Source organism: Eublepharis macularius, chromosome 19, assembly GCF_028583425.1.
Source record: "Eublepharis macularius isolate TG4126 chromosome 19, MPM_Emac_v1.0, whole genome shotgun sequence".
Classification (NCBI taxonomy): Eukaryota; Metazoa; Chordata; class Lepidosauria; order Squamata; family Eublepharidae; genus Eublepharis; species Eublepharis macularius.
The window spans coordinates 21,117,925-21,135,827 of record NC_072808.1 but is presented as its reverse complement, the minus strand read 5'-3'; the positions used below and the strand labels follow the sequence as shown (position 1 = coordinate 21,135,827).

The window sequence follows — 17,903 nt, the reverse complement described above, 5'->3', positions numbered from 1 at the left end:
TAGTTTGCCTGGGGTGGCCAAACTCCCCTGGAGTCTGAAGGAGGGGGTGGTGGCAAGGGTGGTTAGAGGGTACCAAGGTTTGGGTGGGTTTTACCCTTCATCAGGGACAACTCCTCTGAGAGGCCACGCTGTGCACCAGTCCACACCTTCAAAGTAAGTTGAATTAGGATCCCCTGTTCACACTGAAAATTTGTTCTTTATACCTCAGAGCAACAAAGCTATCAACACTCATCTACATGAAATCAGGCATTGCATTAGAATCTCATTTTAGAGCAAGCCTTGCGTTCCCTTAGTCTAGATGAGGGTCAGATAATAGGTGTTAGTCAGGAATCCAGCACAAAAGACTAGGTCTCTAGAATCTATAAAATTCTCTCATCAAATACACACAGTTTTAAAAGAATTCTGGAAGAGTAGCCTTAACACAACTTCCTAGTTAGACCAGAGATTCAATACAGATTGAACCACCATTTAAAACATTAGGATAGGGACATTTTCTTAAAACTAATTCATAGATTGTATATGACCAAGTTATATTACAGTTTGGTTAACTCATTCCCTTATTCTTGAAGGAATTGGTTGCAGAGGACACAATATCTGTGGTGGTGGCTCTGTAGTTAATTGTGGCTTTTTGACTTCAGAACTAACGGAGTGATCAGTAAGACAACCAAACAGAAGGTTGTCCTGGATCCAGGTTTATTGTTGTTAATAATAATTTTTCAAGGACAAAATAAGATTTGTTGCCTAAAAATCTTACACTCTCTTGTATCTCTGCTGCAATATTAGAAATTCATAGAAAATGAAAAACAATAACAAGCCTTTGTGCTGAATAGGAGAGTGTGTAGGCTTCCCAGTTGCCATTGGTGGCGGGCAATCTCCCGGGGGTTTGCCCTGCAAGCCCCCCGGAGATTCCCTGCCACTGGCAGGCAACCTAGGAAAACATGCACCAGGCGTGGACCCAGTAGGGCGCGATGATGTCATTTCCTGAAGTGACTTTGTTACACCAGCCATGGGTATGCTCCTGCGCTTTTATGGGGCCAGAATTAGCTCCACATGAAGTGTAGGAGCACGCCCATGACCAGCAAGATGATGTCACTTCCCAGAAGTGACATCACGCAAGCACCGGGAGAGCACGCACAAAGACAGATGTGCAGGAGGCACGAGGTAAGTGCCAGGTTTCCCCCCACACACACACACACCAGGAGGGTATAGCTACCTGGCAACCCTAGGCATGTGGAATGATGCCCTGAGAGAGGTTCCCTTTTTATTTATGATAGATGAAAGCTCACTTGCTGTCTAATTGAAAAAATGATCCATGTTCTTGATCTATGTTAATGAAAATCCAATATTGTTAGGCCAATATTTCCAGGTTGCAAATGAGTCTTTATCATAGGCCGGTTTGAACTACTTTTGTCCCATAAAACGGGAGTAAGGGGATATAGACGGTGCTAGCATGGCGCTATTCCTATCCCAAGTTTCCAATACCAGAGATAGTAAGATATGATTTTTTATTGTTCTTGGGCGTTCAGGCGCTGCATTCCAAATAATTTCCTGCAATGTTCTGGGGGAGGAATAGTGTTGTTCTATGTCCTTCCAATCTGCATGGTAATCAGGATATAACATAAGAACCAGATAAGTAAGTTGGGTAGGTTCGTAGTATAATTTAATATCAGGCATTCCCATCCCTCCCTAATTGGTATGAACTCTCATAATGGCAAACCCAACCCTTGGTTTCTTTCTTGCCCTGATAAATTTATTTAATAGTTTCTGCCATCTTTCTAAGGTTTGTACTTTAACAGAGATGAGCAGCGCTCGAAAATAAAATAGTATCTGCAGGAGTATTGTAATTTTTATTAGGTTAATCTTTTCTAGCTGAGTTAGATTAACCCTTTTCCAGCTAGCTATTGTTCTATAGAGGGAGATATAGAGTTCTTTAAAATTCAAATTCCAGATTTTGTCTAGGTTTAAGGGTACTTTTACACCCAGATAAGTCCAACAGGTTTTAATCTACTTGTATTTATACCTTGCTTTGATATATTGGATAGTTTCTTGTTTCAAGTTCATGGGATATAGTTCAGACTTAAGGTGGTTGATGGAAAAGCCAGAAACTATTCTAAAGTTTTCTAAGCATTTTTCAATAGCTGGTAATGAACAACCGGGATCTGTTAAGTACAACACCAGATCGTCCGCAAAAAGGCTGACTTTATAGGTTTGTTTCCCAATTGTAATTCCTTTAACATCAGGATGTAACCTTAAGGATGATGCCAAGAGTTCTATAGCCAAAGCAAACAATATAGGAGAAAGGGGACACCCTTGCCTAGTACCTCTTTTTATATGGAATTCTGGTGAGCGGATACTATTAGTTCTAACTATAGCTTTGGGGGAATCATAAAGTGCTTTGATTGCTTTTAGGAAATACACACCAAAGCCCATATGTTCAAGTAAACCTAAAAGATAAGGGACCTCCACTCTATCAAACGCTTTCTCTACATCTAACGATAGAAGCAGAATCGGGGATTTACTTAGATTACAATGATTAATTATACCTAAAGTTTTCCTTATGTTATCAAAAAGGTTTCTTGTAGGCAAGATGGTACATCACTCTGCAAAAACTTAGTTGCGTTAACAAAGTTATATTGCCCAAATGTTGGAAAAAATGTGGAGAAGTGGGGTCTTTTATTCATTGTTGGTGGACGTGCAGTCTGATAAGTAAATTCTAGTCTGAAGTAATAGCAATTATTAAACAAATTACAGGTTTTCTTGTTCCTTTTAAACCTGAGTTGATCTTGCTTAATTTGTAGACGGGTCAAGATATTCCTACAAGCTCTAGAAGGCTAATCGCTGCAGCCAAAATGGCTATCGCTTCAATGTGGAAAGATCCCAGACTATGTTTAGAAAATAACATATCAAATACAGTGTGCTGAACTGCCTAATATGCAATCAGATTTCTGGGAAGACTGGCTACCAGTTTTAGACCATATGATCATGAAGGATGTTAGCCATTATCCTTTTTTAAATACACTACTACAAAACCTTTAAATTCTTAAATCTGTATTGTGGTTATAAACTGTTTGAAAAGATTTAATGTGAATATTATGAGCTCACTTGTACTGTACTGACTTGTATGTTGTTTACAGTTCTGTTTCAAAAATCTGTTATAAAAGAAGAAAAACTTTTGAAAATAAAAAGTATTTTAAAAAAAGAAAGGCATAAAAGATTATCCCTGCCAATTTGGGCGGGCTCAGAACTTTTGTTGTACCTATACTTTGTACCCATTTATTCCTGGAATAAATCTTTCCTCTTCAATATTCTCCAGTCTAGTATAGTTATTTGGGCAAATTGCACTAGATCAAACAAACTTTCTATTTTTGCAACAGTAAGCTCTTGGCAAAAATTAAGTAATTAATCAGGCCATGCCAATCTGCTGTAGCAAAATGGAAAAGGAGCCCTGTGCCACCTTGAAGACTAACAGATGTATTGCAGCATAAGCTTCATGGCTAGAGACAATATACTTCATAAGATGGATGAATTCTTGGGCAGTGGACATAACTACATGCATGGATATAGAGGGGGGAAATTTTGAACAACAGTGGGGTTGCAATTAAGTGCAAGAAACACATTGTTCGTGACATTTCTGTGCCGAACTCAAAAGTGTAAACTCTAGTATCTTCAATTCCTTCAAAGAGGTGTTGTTTCTTTCTATGAAAGACTGCAGGAGCAGAACTCAATCCAAATGACAATCTAGTAAAGTACCTTCCAAGTAGGGTATTGAAAGGGCACAATAGTTTGCTGCTTTGTTCTAGGGGCACCTGCCCAAATCCAGCAGATCCATCCAAAGAAGGAAAATACGTTGCACCTGCCATTTTGTCAGACAGGCAAGCCAGCCTGCCTGCTATATCTGTGAATGTGTATCTACAGGGGGAGATGGGTAGCAGTGTAGCTGCTCTCTTGCTTCACTGTGTCTTTCCTATGCTTTGTTTGGGTTGAGTGGTATTATCAGTACAGCTGAGATGGAGCATCTGAGAACTGACCGAGAAACTTGGCTCTGCATCTTTTCCTGGACTTTCACACTTTATAGCTCCAACTTCAACTGACTGGGGGGTTTGAACTGGGTGGAGGAGACTGAGAGCATAACTTTTCTGGGAGGATTTTGCTTTGGCATTCCAGGCAATTACTATGTGTACTTCTAGGGAGCAAATCTCTAATAAAGACCTTTAATTCATACAGCTGTGTCTGATAGAGTGGAGAGTCTGAGAGAACCCCCTAGCCAGGCCTGATACATTTGACCAAATATCTCATCTCTAGTTAGTATTGGAAAATATTCTCTTTTAACCTATTTATTCATCTCTTTTGTCAGGGCTTGCTGCGGCCGCTGCTGCAGCAGAACACTGGCATGCCTGGCCCTGACGTCAAAGGGGTGTCAGAGATGCTGCAGGACCCTGCTCTGTGGAAGGAGGAGCGGTATACATCACCCAGACTCCCTCTCAGTCCACTCGCTGGCCTGCTCAATCTGATCCAGCCCTCCCCCTTGATCTCCACCATCCTTGCCTCTTCTCGCTCAACTCCGCTCCATCATTCCTACTCAACCCACCCAGCCGTGTGGGAGGGCTTCCCTTTTATCTCCTCAGCTTTGCCATGCTTCACCTGCCAACCATGCCCTCCTGCTGCCTTCTAACCATGGCCCTAGCTGGCCTAGGCAGCTGCACCTGTGCTCGTTTGGCTGGAAGCACTGGGCCAGGCCACCTGTGCCTCATTGGCTGGCTATCCAGCCTCTCTGGCTGGGCTGATGGCTGAAGGCAGGTCCAGCTGAGCCTCCTTGGCTGACTGCCCGTTTTCTCTCCCAGATTGCCTCAGGCAGCTCCACCTGGTATTGCTTCGCGCCTGGCATCCCCTGGGTTAGGTTATTGCTTTCAAGCTGGGCTACAGGCTGGAGCGTGGCTCTGGGTTGCTGAGGCTGCTTCTCCTCCCTGGCTGGTAAGGCTTCAGTTTGCCCGGCTGCTGGTTGCCTGTCCCCACTGCCTTTGCCCTCCCCATCTGCTCTGGCCCCCTCTGGGTTGCCCCCACTCTCCCTGCCTGGCCCCCTGGACTCCCACTGGAGGGTGGGGCTAGCTGGCCTCCACCTGCCCCTTCTAACCCTCTGAGGCTTGGGTGTCTCTTCCCTTCCTTCTGTGGCTGGCTGGTTCTGGGTCTGGCTGGCTGCTGGGAGTGCTGGGCCACTGTCTCCCAGGGGTCTCTCATCCTCTTCTCCAGGCAAGTCCGGGGGCTGGGCTGCAGACCCCGGACATCTTTAGGATCCAAACATAGCTGCAGAGATCCATCTTTCTTTTCTACTATGGCTAAAGAATTAACCCATTCTGTGGGTTCTTCAACTTTCTCCATAATGTCCAGCTCAATCCTGTTTTAGCTTATCTCCGAGAGCCAGGGGAACTTTTCTAGGTGCATGTATGACAGGAAAATTAGGTACTGTCAGTTCTATTTTATATTCTTCTAAGAGCTTTCCTATGCCCATAAAGACATCCTGATATTGATCTTTGATGTTTGTGTGCCCCCTTTCTTCCACACCATATGTCTTTTTGATAAGACCTAGAGTCAGACATGTTTTAAGTCCTAAAATGGGTCCATCACCTACAAGAATTACAAACAATAATTTTACCATATTACTGATTATCTGAACATCTAGCTCACAAACTTCCAAGGCTGAAATGAGCTCCCCACATATGATTTAAGTTGGATCTGTTTCTACTCAGCGTGGCTTGGCTTTCTCTTTAAGCCCCTTAAAGTAACCTTAGATACTACATTTACTTGAGCTCCAGTATCCAACTTGTAGGTAACAAAAGTCCCATTTGTGTTTAGAGTAGTTGTCCAGTCATTGGATGCTGATGTCTCAGACTTCCCAAGAAAAAGGTTTCTCCTGTGCTGGTGCTGTGGTCTTCTCTGTGCAAAGGAGTGTTGATGGCTTCTCCACCTTGCAAAACATTGATATGTCATTTCTAAGCCCAGTCTCTCCTTGCTTGCAAACTTTTGTAAAGTGATTCAGCTTTTTGCAAATGTGGCAGGTCTGTCCAAAAGTGGGACATTGTCGAGGTCTGTGTTTACTTCCACAGCATGAATACTCATTCATATAGACTTTTGCAGATGCTATTCTGTGCTGACTTTGCATGTACTTTTGGCTCTGAGGCGATCTGATCCAATCCACTGCTGCATTGTTCTGATTTCCTGCCAGCATCTGCATTCTGACCTTGTTCTGCTCTGCAGCTTCGCGAATTCTGATGGTATTTTCCAAGGTTAGATGACTCCTCAAGCAATCTTTCCTTATGCCAGAATCCTGAATGCCAGTGACAACTTGGTTTCTAATAAATGAATTTGCAAGTCCCTCATTCTAATGGTCTGAAAACAAGATCTGTGACCGAGCCACCAGAAAACGAGGGTGTGTAACAGAAGCCAGCATGCCAGCTCAGATCAAGCCAAGTTGCTGGAGTTATGTTGCCTCATTAGGCTTGAATTTGGAAAAGGGGCACTTCCTGCACAACCAGTAACAGAATGCAAGCGTTTTCATTTGCACGTGCATATATAAGGGGAGTGGGTGGTCCCAGTAAGTTATAAAAGACGAATTAAAACTTTGGGTGATTCCTCACGTCCCGACATAGCGCTATACTCACACATTGAGGGCGTCTTCCTGGCGCGATTGCTGATGTCATCGTGCCTCGAGAGCAGCATTGTGGTGTGATGATGTCAGAAATTGCACCAGGAAGAGGCCCTCGTTGTGTGAGTATAGTGCTATGCCAGGATATGTGGTGGAATCACCCTTTGTATTCTTTTGTTGTCCACTTAGTTATAAGATATACTTGTGCTAGGTTTTTCTTCTTTGGCCTGAGGACCTCAGCTCTTACTTTTTTTCTCAGTAGGATTTGAATCCAGTGGCACCTTAGAGACCAACAAGATTTTCGCAGTGTAAGTTTTTGAGAGTCGGATATAAATAGGAATGGAGATCTCTGAACCCTTATATAGGGTTACTTCCAGTCTAGAAGTAGAAGGGGTGAAGCAACCAAAGGAGTCAGGATGTAAAGGTACAATGTGATAATGCAGCTTGATTACAGCGGAAATTAGCAGCTGTAGTGAGATAAGAATCTTATGTCTCTGTTCAACACTGGGGGTTCCATTGTTTGGAATTTGTGAATGAACTCAGGTTCAGCAATCTCACATTGTAATCTGCACTTGAAGCTTCTTTGTTTGGGGACTGTTGTTTTTAGGTCAGCAATGGAATTAAAATCTTCCAGAACGATGTAAGACACTTCAGAGAGGAAATAAATAGATGAATGTGGCTTTTCCTTTCCTCCCACGAAATCTTGGGAAATGGTAATTTTCCCAGGGTCCTGAGCATTTTCTATTAATGACCCCTTACCAGAATACAGAATCACAGAGTTGGAAGGGGCCATACAGAACTTCTAGTCCAACCCCTTGCCCAATGCAGGATGAGCCTAAAGCATGCCTGACAAATATTCATCCAGCCTCTTCTTGAAAACTGCCAGTGAGGGGGAGCTCACCACCTCTTTAGGCAGCTGATGCCACCTTTGAACTACTCTGACCATGAAAAAGTTTTTCTTAATATCCAGCTGGTACCTTTCTGCATGTAATTTAAGCCCGTTGCTTCAAGTCCTACCCTCTGCTGCCAACTGGAACAGTTCCTTGCCCTCCTCCAAATGACAGCCTTTCAAATATTTAAAGAGAGCAATCATGTCCCCCCTCAACCTCCTTTTCTCCAAACTAAACATTCCCAAGGCCTTCAGCCTTTCCTCGTAGGGCTCAGTCTCCAGACCCCTGATCATCCTCGTCGCTCTCCTCTGCACCCTCTCGATTTTCTCCACATCCTTTTTGAAGTGAGGCCTCCAGAACTGCACACAATACTCCAGCAGCCTCACCAAGGCAGTATAGATGCAATGGCCCTTTTGAACCAACCCAAGACTGTTTGCCTTTTTTGCCACCGCATCACACTGACTGCTCATGTTTAGTTTATAGTCCACTCTTACCCCAAGATCTCTTTTGCACACCCAAAAGTATATCCCCCATCCTGTATTTGTGCTTCACATTTTTGTGGCCCAAATGTAATACTGTGCACTTACCTATGTTGAATTGCATCCTGTTCACAACCACCCACTTCTCCAGAGTATTCGGGTCTTGTTGAATTTTAACTCTATCTTCTTGGATGTTTGCCACTCCTCCCAATTTGGTATAATCAGCAAATTTAATGAGTAGCTGTTTATCCCTTCATCCAGATCATTGATAAAAATACTGAAAAGTACTGGGCCCAAAACCGAGCCCTGTGGCACTGGACACCTCCCTCCAATCTGAGAAAATGCCATTGACCACCACTCTTGGGGTGGTCTAACCAGTTCCCTATCCACTGAATTGTCCTATAGTCCAGTCCGCAGTCTTCCAGTTTACCCATTAGAATGTCATGGGGCAACCGAAGTCAGACTAACCGGCCTGTAGTTTCCCATGTCATCCTTCTTCCCTTTCTTAAAGATTGGGATAACATTAGCTCTTCTCCAATTTTGTGGCACATCTCCAGTCCTCCAGGAGGCCTTGAAGATGATGGACAGAGGCTCTACAAGTTCTCTAGAAAGATCTTTTGAGCACTCTTGGGTGCACACCATCCGGCTCAGGGGATTTGTATTCGTCCAGTGCAGCCAGGTGCCTCTCCACAACCACTCTGTCAATGTCAACTAGACTCTCAGGTGTCCTGTCCTGTCTTCTACCATCTCTAGATGGGCTCGAGTTCTTCAGGGAGAAAACAGAGGCAAAAAAGTCATTAAGCCTGTCTACTTTTTATTCTTTCCTCCATCAGAGTTACTCCTTCTACTCTCAACAGCAGTCCAATTGCCTCTTTTACCTTGCGTTTGCTTCTCATATATCTGTAGGTTTTTTTTATTGTAGCGAGCCCTCCTGGCCAGACCCAGCTCGTACTGAGCTTTGGCCTCTCTGATGGCTGATCTGCAGTACCTAGTAACCCTCATATACTCCTCTTTAGAGTTCTGTCCTTCTCTCCCATTTCCTGAACATTTCCTTTTTCTCCCTTAGCTTATTCTGGAGCTCTCTGTTCATCCACATTGGTTTCTTGGAGCCCTTACCATGTTTCCGTCTTGCTGGAATAGTGAGGGCTTGAGCTTGCAAAAGCTCATGTTTGAGAAGAGCCCACTCTTCACTTGCTCCTTTCCCTTCCAGCACACTCCCCCACGGAATGACTCTCATCAAGCCTCTGAGTTCATGGAAGTCGGCCCTATGAAAATCTAACCTACAGTACAAATCTGGCTACAAACTTCTTTGGCCCCCCACAGCAACTGGAATTCAAGGAGGACATGGTCACTTCCCCCTAAGGTCCCCACCACCTTCACCTCATCTACCAATTCTTCCCTGTTGGTTAATGTTAAGTCTAGTATGGCCAAACCCCTTGTAGCTTTCTCCACCATTTGAAAAAGGAAGTTATTGGCCAGGCAGGTCAGGAAGTTGTGTGATTCTTGTCACTCAAACATTTCACAGGTGTTTGCACGAGCCCACCAGCTGGGGCACATTGCTGATAGCTCAGTTCTGCCTGCAATATGTTAGACTGCCATATCCTCCAATAGCCTTTCCTCCACTGATTTTAAGGTCAACTTATACTTGAAAAACATAGTCCTACAATATGTCGATCAGCAGCTCCTACATGTGAAAAACAGGGGATGTTGTGTGAGGGCCTACTGTGGCAGATAGGTCTCATTTCCCACTGGGAATTTTGATTGATTTCTTTGGCTCTGACCCAGTTGGCATCTCAGGGCAAAAGATAATATTTGAGGCTGAGACTTGAATAGCTTTGGGAGTCAAAGACTGGATGTTTGCCTGATAACCAAGGCCTGCTAGTGGGGACTGCATTCTTTAGTAGGACAAAGTTGAGTCAAGGCAATGTTTCCAGGTTGTTTCCCCCCACCCACCCCCCTACAAACAGAACAGCACAGATTGATGTGAACTTGCTTACCATCCTCAACCATGCTTTTTAAAAAGTGCTGCACCCAAACAAAACTTTTTAAAAGGACATATTGCCTGGAGCCTGGGGTTTTTTTTGGTGCTCAAGAGAACATGTTCATCATGAACATCTCTCCTTTGGGTGGATAAAAGGTTTTCAGCAGGTCCAGGTAATCAGGTGTGGGCTTTAATAGGGTGCCCTTAGTCTTAACTGTTAGGTCTCCCCTAAAAGGGCAAGTCTGTGATACCACCACATTCCTCTGACTAAGTGGGTACCAGGGAGGATGGCCTAATGTCAGGCTCTGGATGACAGAACACAGCGGACAGAGCCCTGGTTCATTATAGCAAGACTCAGGTCCTTGGTTAAATGACTTTTATTCAGAAATCGGATCTTGTCCATATTCAGGTCCAAAGGTCTACTTAGGAGTAAGGTAAGCAACTAAGTAGTTCTAGTAGAAGTTTGACAAGAATGGCAACATGGGAAAACCACATGCCTTTTCTACCCGACTTTCCTTCCCCCTCCCAATGCCCAAACAATTCATTGTTGTTTTTTCTGTGTGAGAACATAGCACAAATATGCACAATCACGCCACGGAGTGAGAAGACATATCATAGTCCGGAAGAAAGGTTCAAAGTTGTAAACAGACAGACACCTGGGAACGTTTGAGAATCCACTAGAGCACTAGCAGGAAATGGAGTTACACCAGGCTTCCAATAACTGGCAACTAAGCATCTAAACAGCAAAATTAATATTGGCATGGATGAATGGGCAGTCAAACATGACACCTTCCTCCAAAATGCCTGGGTCCTGCCTCTTTACAGCTCCATCGGCTGAAGTGGCTGTGGAGGCTAAACTCTTGAACATCCACAAGGTCCTTCTAGCTCCCTGAAGCAGGAATAAAAGTGGCTCCAGCTGGGGTTGCTAACTCCAGCTTGGGATATTCCTGGGGGTTTGGGCAACGAGTGTGGGTGGCCTGCTCATTCCCCAAGGGAATATCTGTAGTGGCTGAGGGAGAATAAGTGAACTGAACCCAGAAAGGGAAGCTGTGATGTTAGTTTGTAATAGTCTGCATTAAAAGGTTTCTATCATGTATGCTAGCATACCTGCCATTATTGTATTCTGAATTTTGTACTGGTCATTACTGCTTGCCAAAGTTATATTTTGTATACTGTATGGGTCAGCTGAGTGTCTCAACTGCTAACATAAAATGCAGGAGAGCCAATGGGGCTTCTCCGTTATCCGTTGAAAGTATGTACTTTCACTTTTCCAGCAAGTGTCCTTGAAGGCGAGCTGCTAGCAGCGAATATTGTATCTTTTCCCAGGGACTGGGATATTTTCACTTTGTGCTTCATTTAGTCTAAACTAAATCCATTCCCATGTAACTTCTTTGGGGTTTCGCGCCAGAATGTCAATGGACCCCAAAGGGCGGGAAGTTTCCCTATAATTAGTAATGCCTTTGTTTGAATTGTCACTTCTGCCAAGTGACACCTTTGTGTGAACATCCTGAACTGTATGGATCTCAATAAAGTTGCTTCAACTGGAACACCTGCGTGTTAACTGTGGAGGGCTTGAGGGACCCAACTGCCATGGACTGTTGCTGGGATACAACTTTTCACTGACTCTGTTAATAGCTTAGGAATCATACTAGATTCTGGTTCCTTGTTAGAAAGTCAAGTAAACATGCAGGGGACTTGGGTGTGTGTGTCTCAGTGTCTCATTTCCCTTCCTCAAAGGTCCCTATAGGTTTTCCCTTTTTCCTGCTTCCTTCTGTCCTTCCCTCGCCAATCTGCCTTTCTCCACAATGGGGAAACAAAGCAGCTTCCTTCCTCCGCCTCCATTTTATCTTCAAAACAACCTGTGAGGTAGGTTAGGCTGAGAGTGTGAGTGGTCCAAGGTCACTCAGTGAGCTTCCATAGCAGAGCGATATCTGGGCCTTCAATATCCTAATCTGAAACCCTAACCACTATACCACACTAGATTTAATGTCTTCTGTTGAAAGGTAGCAAACATCCAGGGCTGGGTGAGTCATGCAGGCTGGTGCAAACAAGTGACCTAGTGGTTGCTGCCACATCTGCCTTTGAGGAGTCCTCCTTCAAAGGCCAAAACAGGCCTGGAAAGTGCCCTGCCCCCCTTTTGCCTGAAAGAAACCAAGGCTTGAAGGCTGGCAATGTTGTGGTTGCCTAGAAACATAGTGGCCATGAAAAGAGTATTTGTTTCTTAAAAGCTACACATGCTGATCCATCTCTTACAGGTTAACCTCATATATGTGTATTTAAGATTTTTTTTCTTGCAAGTGTCCTCTTTTCTCAGGTTTGTAGAAAAATCTGTCTTGTCTGTTCATGGCCTCAATCTCCAGATTTAAGTAAGGGATATGTTGAGAATGAGTTGTTGAGGCTGATTCCAGCTGCATTTACTTCCAAATTTGATCTCGTTTCTGCAGACATCTGATCCAGCCAAAGTGATCTAGTTTCAGGCCTGGCTGGGGGATTCTCTCAGATTCTCTACTTCATCCAACACAGTTGTATGAGTTAAAGGTCTTCATTCAGTTAAAACTCCCTAGAAGTGCACTGATACACAGATTGCCTAGACTGCTGAAGTGAAGTCTTCCCCGAGAGGTTATACCCCAGTTCAAACAAGTCAATTGAAGTCAGTGAAAGTTCTGCAAAAGATGCAAAGCTGAATTTCCCACAGCTGGTTCCCATGTTTCCAGCTGTACTGATAAGGCCTCTTAGCAAAGCATAGCCAAGTACAGTGAAGGAAGAAAGCTACACTACACAAAGAATGCCCATTCCTGCCCCCCATAACTGCATTCACAGTTATGGCAGGCAGGCTGCATTGCCTGCCTGACATCTAGTAACCATAAGGCTAGATTACTATAACAAGTTTCAGGGGGATCCCCTTGAAAATGATTCCAAAATTTCAACTGATGCAAAAAGGGGCTGCTGATCAGAGCCACAACACACTGGGCCTGAAGTCTCTTCACTGGCTAGTTGGTTCCCAGTCCATTTCCTATCAAACTTCAGTTTCTTTTACTGATTTAAAATAAAGTGCATAATTTTTAACTTAAGGCACTATATAAAACAATGCTATTTGGCACATCTATGGAATTCCTAAGTCTTTCTGTAACATACATTGTGAGTATACGTACTACCTGACAGTGTTGCAAACTAGGGTAACCCTAGGCTATCCTAGCACACGTTTTAATTTCTGCTATCTCACAGGTAGGAAAAATGAAAGTTGAAGGTAGAAAACTTAACAGCAGCATTAGGAATGATCATCTGGGATTTCCCTGCTTCCGAATGAAGAACTGATCTAGTTTAGTATGCCTGAGGGTTGAATCATGGGCTGTTGTCTCAGGATCATTAGACCTACAGTGGGCTAACTGGTTTGCTCCTACCACAGGCGGCTATAAATGGATGACTTTCCTGGCCAGTGTTGAATGTTATAGCTCAAACACCAATACTTGGGCTGAGATGACACACATTACGTCAGGGTGCAGTGGAGTGTGGAGACTCAAATTCCCTCCTATCCAGTGCTTTTTTTCTTGGGAAAGAGGTGGTGGAACTCAGTGGGTTACCCTCGGAGAAAATGGTCACATGGCTGGTGGCCCCGCCCCCTGATCTCCAGACAGAGAGTTTAGATTGCCCTCTGCTCCGCAGCGCAGAGGGCAATCTCAACTCCCCTCTGTCTGGAGATCGGGGGCGGGGCCACCAGCCATGTGACCGTTTTCAAGAGGTTCCGGAACTCCATTCCAGCTGAAAAAAAACCCTGCTCCTATCTATAAATTCTTAAAGTGAATGCTCAGAGCAGGAGAGAGGGAGGATTCTTATAGGTTTTTCTTATGTGACTTGTGTCCTGAAGGTAAATAAAAATATCAATAGGAACACAAAAGTTCAGGCGTGGCCCCTGGCTAAGTTATTTTTACATCAATCCCTAAAGGCAAACTGCAGGTACCAGTCTTGGCAAGCCTTGCTTGGGTTTGCTTGCTGGGGGCGGAGGTATTCCAGTCACAGCAATCTTGCACTCTCCACAACCTGAGTGAAGTGGATTTTGAATGACACATTGTTTACATGAATAAAATACATTTCTAAATATACTGACTATATTACAGTTACTTTCCTTTATTTATTAGTTTTGTTTTTGTTTTTAAAAAAAGCTCTTCAGAATACATCATCCCTAAAGCAATAAACAGAAGAATGTTTCAGGCAGGGGCTTAAGCACATCCACTGGGTGGTCACTGGTTTTGCCACCTGCACCTCATTCACCAAGTTGTTGGCACCAGGCTCCACAGGTAGTCGCTGACGAAGCAGCGGGAGTGTTGACTGCTGTCGATGTTGATAGGCTGAGCAATATCTGGTCCATGATGGACTGAGGGAAGAAAAGGGTTAAAGGAAAAAAAGCTGTTTCCCCTTGCCTGCAAAGAAGCCCCCTTTAATGAGAGTGGAAGGATACTTCCTTTGATCAGCGTGGCTTCACAGGAGTAGTCCCAATCAATGGGGCATACCCGATAATAAAGTTGTGACAGATACCTGCAAGACAAAAGTCAAAGGCGTAAGACAGAAACGACCATTCCCCTCAGCCCAGGATTTCCTGCTTGCTTTGGCAGCAGCTCCCCACGGTCTTGGGCAGTGGCTTTTCTGGAGACCACTGAAGAGGAGACTCCAGAAACTGAATGAACAAACTCATCCAAGACCCTTGATCTTGACACTCGCAACCACATTTCAGAAACTTGACTGTAATGGCAGTGGCACCGAAGGGTACAAAAATGCACAGGATCAGAGTCTGTGGGTAGCTGAAAACATTGCTACAACCCTCTATGCATCACTACCACATTTGCGCCCCTCTATATGTATAAACACAGGCATTTTCCCTATAGCGCACACACTTTGAGAAGATACCTTTAACTCAAGAGAAAGAAGAGCAGAGATCCTTGACACTGGCAGGGCCAGCAGACTTCCTGACAAAGCATGGAGCTGCTTGGGATAAGTCATGCGATTGCACCCTTTCCCCCAAGCCTGTGCCCAGAAATCCAAAGGGCAAGCGGAGACTCACAGTGCAGACATGGACGCATCGTTATCCTCCTTTTCCTCCAGGTGCTCGATTTCTTCCCTCACCTCTTCCAGCTCCTTCTTCAACTCTGTATTCATTGAACATTAAGGAACTTTACCTCTGGCTGCACCATAAAACTACAGGCACACAGCACCCCACCCAAACTCAAAGGCAGGGGACAGGGTTATGTGGCTGAAATACTCAGGCTCTCCTTGTCTGCTTGGACAGAAGTGGCTATTTCAAAACAAAAACCTCAGGGTAACTGCCCCCAACCCCTGATTGTCTGATCAACCCTAAAGAAAGCCCCAAGTGAAGTTTCTAATGCTTGGCACTTACTGCTTTGCTGAATTGAAGGGGGCAGGATTGGAGAGGTTACCAAACTGCTTGCAGAGGTTACCAAAGTGTAGCTCAACTGCCCTTGGGTTTCAGCACCGTTGTGGAAAGTCCTAGAAAGGAGACATGTTTGAAGTCCTAAGCTTGTACAATGGGTTTTGGTTTGGGCATCACTCTCAACGTTCATTTGTTGTGACTACCATGAGCTTGGCTGGTGTCTCTTTCAGATGCAGACATGGAAGGATATTCAGTGCTGATCTTCAGTTTGGCATCTTTCTCTCTTGCCTGAAGCAAGCCGTCCTCAATTTTCTGTAATTTTTGGAGGCTTATCTTCAGCTCTTCATCCCTGTCTGAGAGTTTCTGGGCCACTTTCTCCTCAGCACTCATGAGTTCTACAGTGAAGAAAGAACAGGGGCAAATTAAAATGTGGCTGACTAGCAAGACTTGATCTGTTAAAACACCCATGATTACAGTTTGGGTTTCTCTCTCTGCAGCCACAATAGACTCCACAAATTCTTTTTATCAGTTCACCCAACTCGAAGCACCCAGTCCTGGATCTGTCCATTTTCACTTGAAGATTTCCCCCCTCCTGCAAAAACCCAGCTGGAAACAAAGCAAGAGAACTTCTTCCAGACCACTGCGCACACAGAAGACACGAGAAGAGTCGGAATTCTGTTTCCCCTCACAGCCAAGAAGTCTAATTCCCACAGAGTCTCATGCTGCTTCTTGCCCTCCCCCCCCCAAGGCCAACATGTGAAACAAAGCCAGCCCTTGCCTCCCTTGCCAAGTTCTCTGCCATGCAAGAGAGCTGATGGCAGCCACAAGTATCAGCTGGCAAGTAAGCTGAATCAAAGGTGGTTTTTTCGCAAGTACAGTCTAGCAACATCCATATGTTCATTGATTGTGCAAGAAGTCTGCTTGGGGCAGGATAATTCACCCTCCAACCTGCCACAAATCAGCACTCCTGCTCCTGCGCAACAACACCTGGGGCTAACCTTGGATCAGCTGCATGGTGGTCTTTTTGGTCTGTAAGAGTCGATCAATCATCTGCTCCTGTTTCTCCAGGTTTCGCTTCAGGATCTCCCCCGCCTCAGCTTTGGCCATCTTCTGCAGCAATGCCTGGCTCAGCTTTTCCAGATTCTGCATTTGCTCACTGAGGCCAGCCATCGCAGGAAGCTCACTGAGGCCAGCCATTGCAGGAAGTTCTCTGAAGGGAGAGAACCACAAGGGGCTTCTTTGAGCAACTCACCTTTCAACCACATACATAAAAAAATCATGCCCAAACCATCACCTGTGTTCCCCCACCCCCACAGTTACATATATCATGAAAATGTTAGGGGGTGAGGTTCGGGGCTCAGTGGGGAGGGCACAGCACAGAGCTGAGGACATCCTCCAAAAGTGCGTTCAGAGACCCCAACAAGCCATAGTCAAGCAAAGATTTGTGCACAGCCATCCTGTGAGGACTGAAAGCAGGTAATGCTCCACCTGCACGTTGCAAAGCCCTTGTGTTTTGTGGGGAACAGCACAAAAACTTTGCATTACACCTGTGATGGGGGTTTTGGGCTTCCCAGACACACGTTTTTGTATTTACCACCATCACAACAAACAGTGCTAGCCAATACCCTCTCCTCCCACTCCTTTTCCATATCGGCAAACAGCCCAGTGGAGGCTCCAGGGTTGCTAATTCTGAGTAGGGAAATTCCTGGAGATGCTGTCGGGGTGCCTGGCAGCACCGGCGAAGGGGTGTGAAGGCAAGCGGCGAGGCCGCCCACCTCCCCGCTTGTCGGGATACCCTGCAGCTACGGTTGCCAATTCCAAGCTGGGAAATTCCTGGAGATCTAGGGGATGAAACCTGGAGAAAGAGGGGTTTGGGGAGGGAAAAGAGCCTGGCATGGTATAATGCCACAGAGTCCACCCCCCAAAGTAACCATTTTCTCCAGGTGAACTGATCTCTGTGGCCTGGAGACCAGTTGTAATTCCGGGAGATCTCCAGCCACTACCTGGAGGCTGGAACCCTACCGGCAGCGCTGGCAAAGGGGCGGGAAGGCGGCAGCGGCAAAGGGGCGCTCTTGGGGGGGGGGCGTGGACCAGGCGCCCCCTCAAGATTTTGCGCCTCTGCCGCGAAGGGTGGGGCTTGGGGAAGGGAGGCGACGCCACAGAGCAGGCAAGGGAACGAACCCCGGTAGGCGGAGTCAGCGGCGAGCTGCAGGGGCCTCTTGGAGGTTGGCAACCCCATACCGCACCTGCGGAGACTCCCACCCTCTTGTTCCAAGGACCCGCCCTACACACGCCTCTCGTCCGAACTCATACAAGCAGCCGTGTTCAGCCCCAGCTGGCGTCGCGCCGCCTCTCCTCGGCCCCGTTCCCGCCTCCACGAGGTAGTTCAAGCCAAAGGAGGATTCGAACTCGCGCGTCCCCTGTCCGGTAACACCGCAGAAGAGTGTCGGGAAACCGTCCGAGTCGCGCGCCCTTTTCTCTTTTAACCGCTGATCGGCCGCTTAGGGCACGTGACTCGAAGCGGCCTCCT

The 17,903-nt window shown here is 45.6% G+C and overlaps 1 protein-coding gene across 2 annotated transcripts; it reads right to left on the bottom strand.

The window, feature by feature from the left end:
- Window positions 1-14,114: 14,114 nt before the first annotated feature.
- LOC129346123 (kinetochore protein Spc24-like) lies at window positions 14,115-17,898 on the bottom strand. 2 transcript variants are annotated; one of them, XM_055003414.1, is made up of 6 exons: window positions 17,687-17,898; window positions 16,372-16,583; window positions 15,624-15,768; window positions 15,047-15,133; window positions 14,447-14,523; window positions 14,115-14,362 (listed from the first exon to the last, which is right to left on the bottom strand). In XM_055003414.1, exons 2-6 carry the CDS (start codon window positions 16,568-16,570, stop codon window positions 14,256-14,258), a joined length of 615 nt encoding a protein of 204 aa, XP_054859389.1. In that variant the 5' UTR covers window positions 16,571-16,583; window positions 17,687-17,898; the 3' UTR covers window positions 14,115-14,255. The 2 variants fall into 2 exon arrangements, with proteins under 2 accessions (XP_054859389.1, XP_054859390.1); XM_055003415.1 differs by lacking the exon at window positions 17,687-17,898 and adding an exon at window positions 17,555-17,664.
- Between the last annotated feature and the right edge of the window lie 5 nt (window positions 17,899-17,903).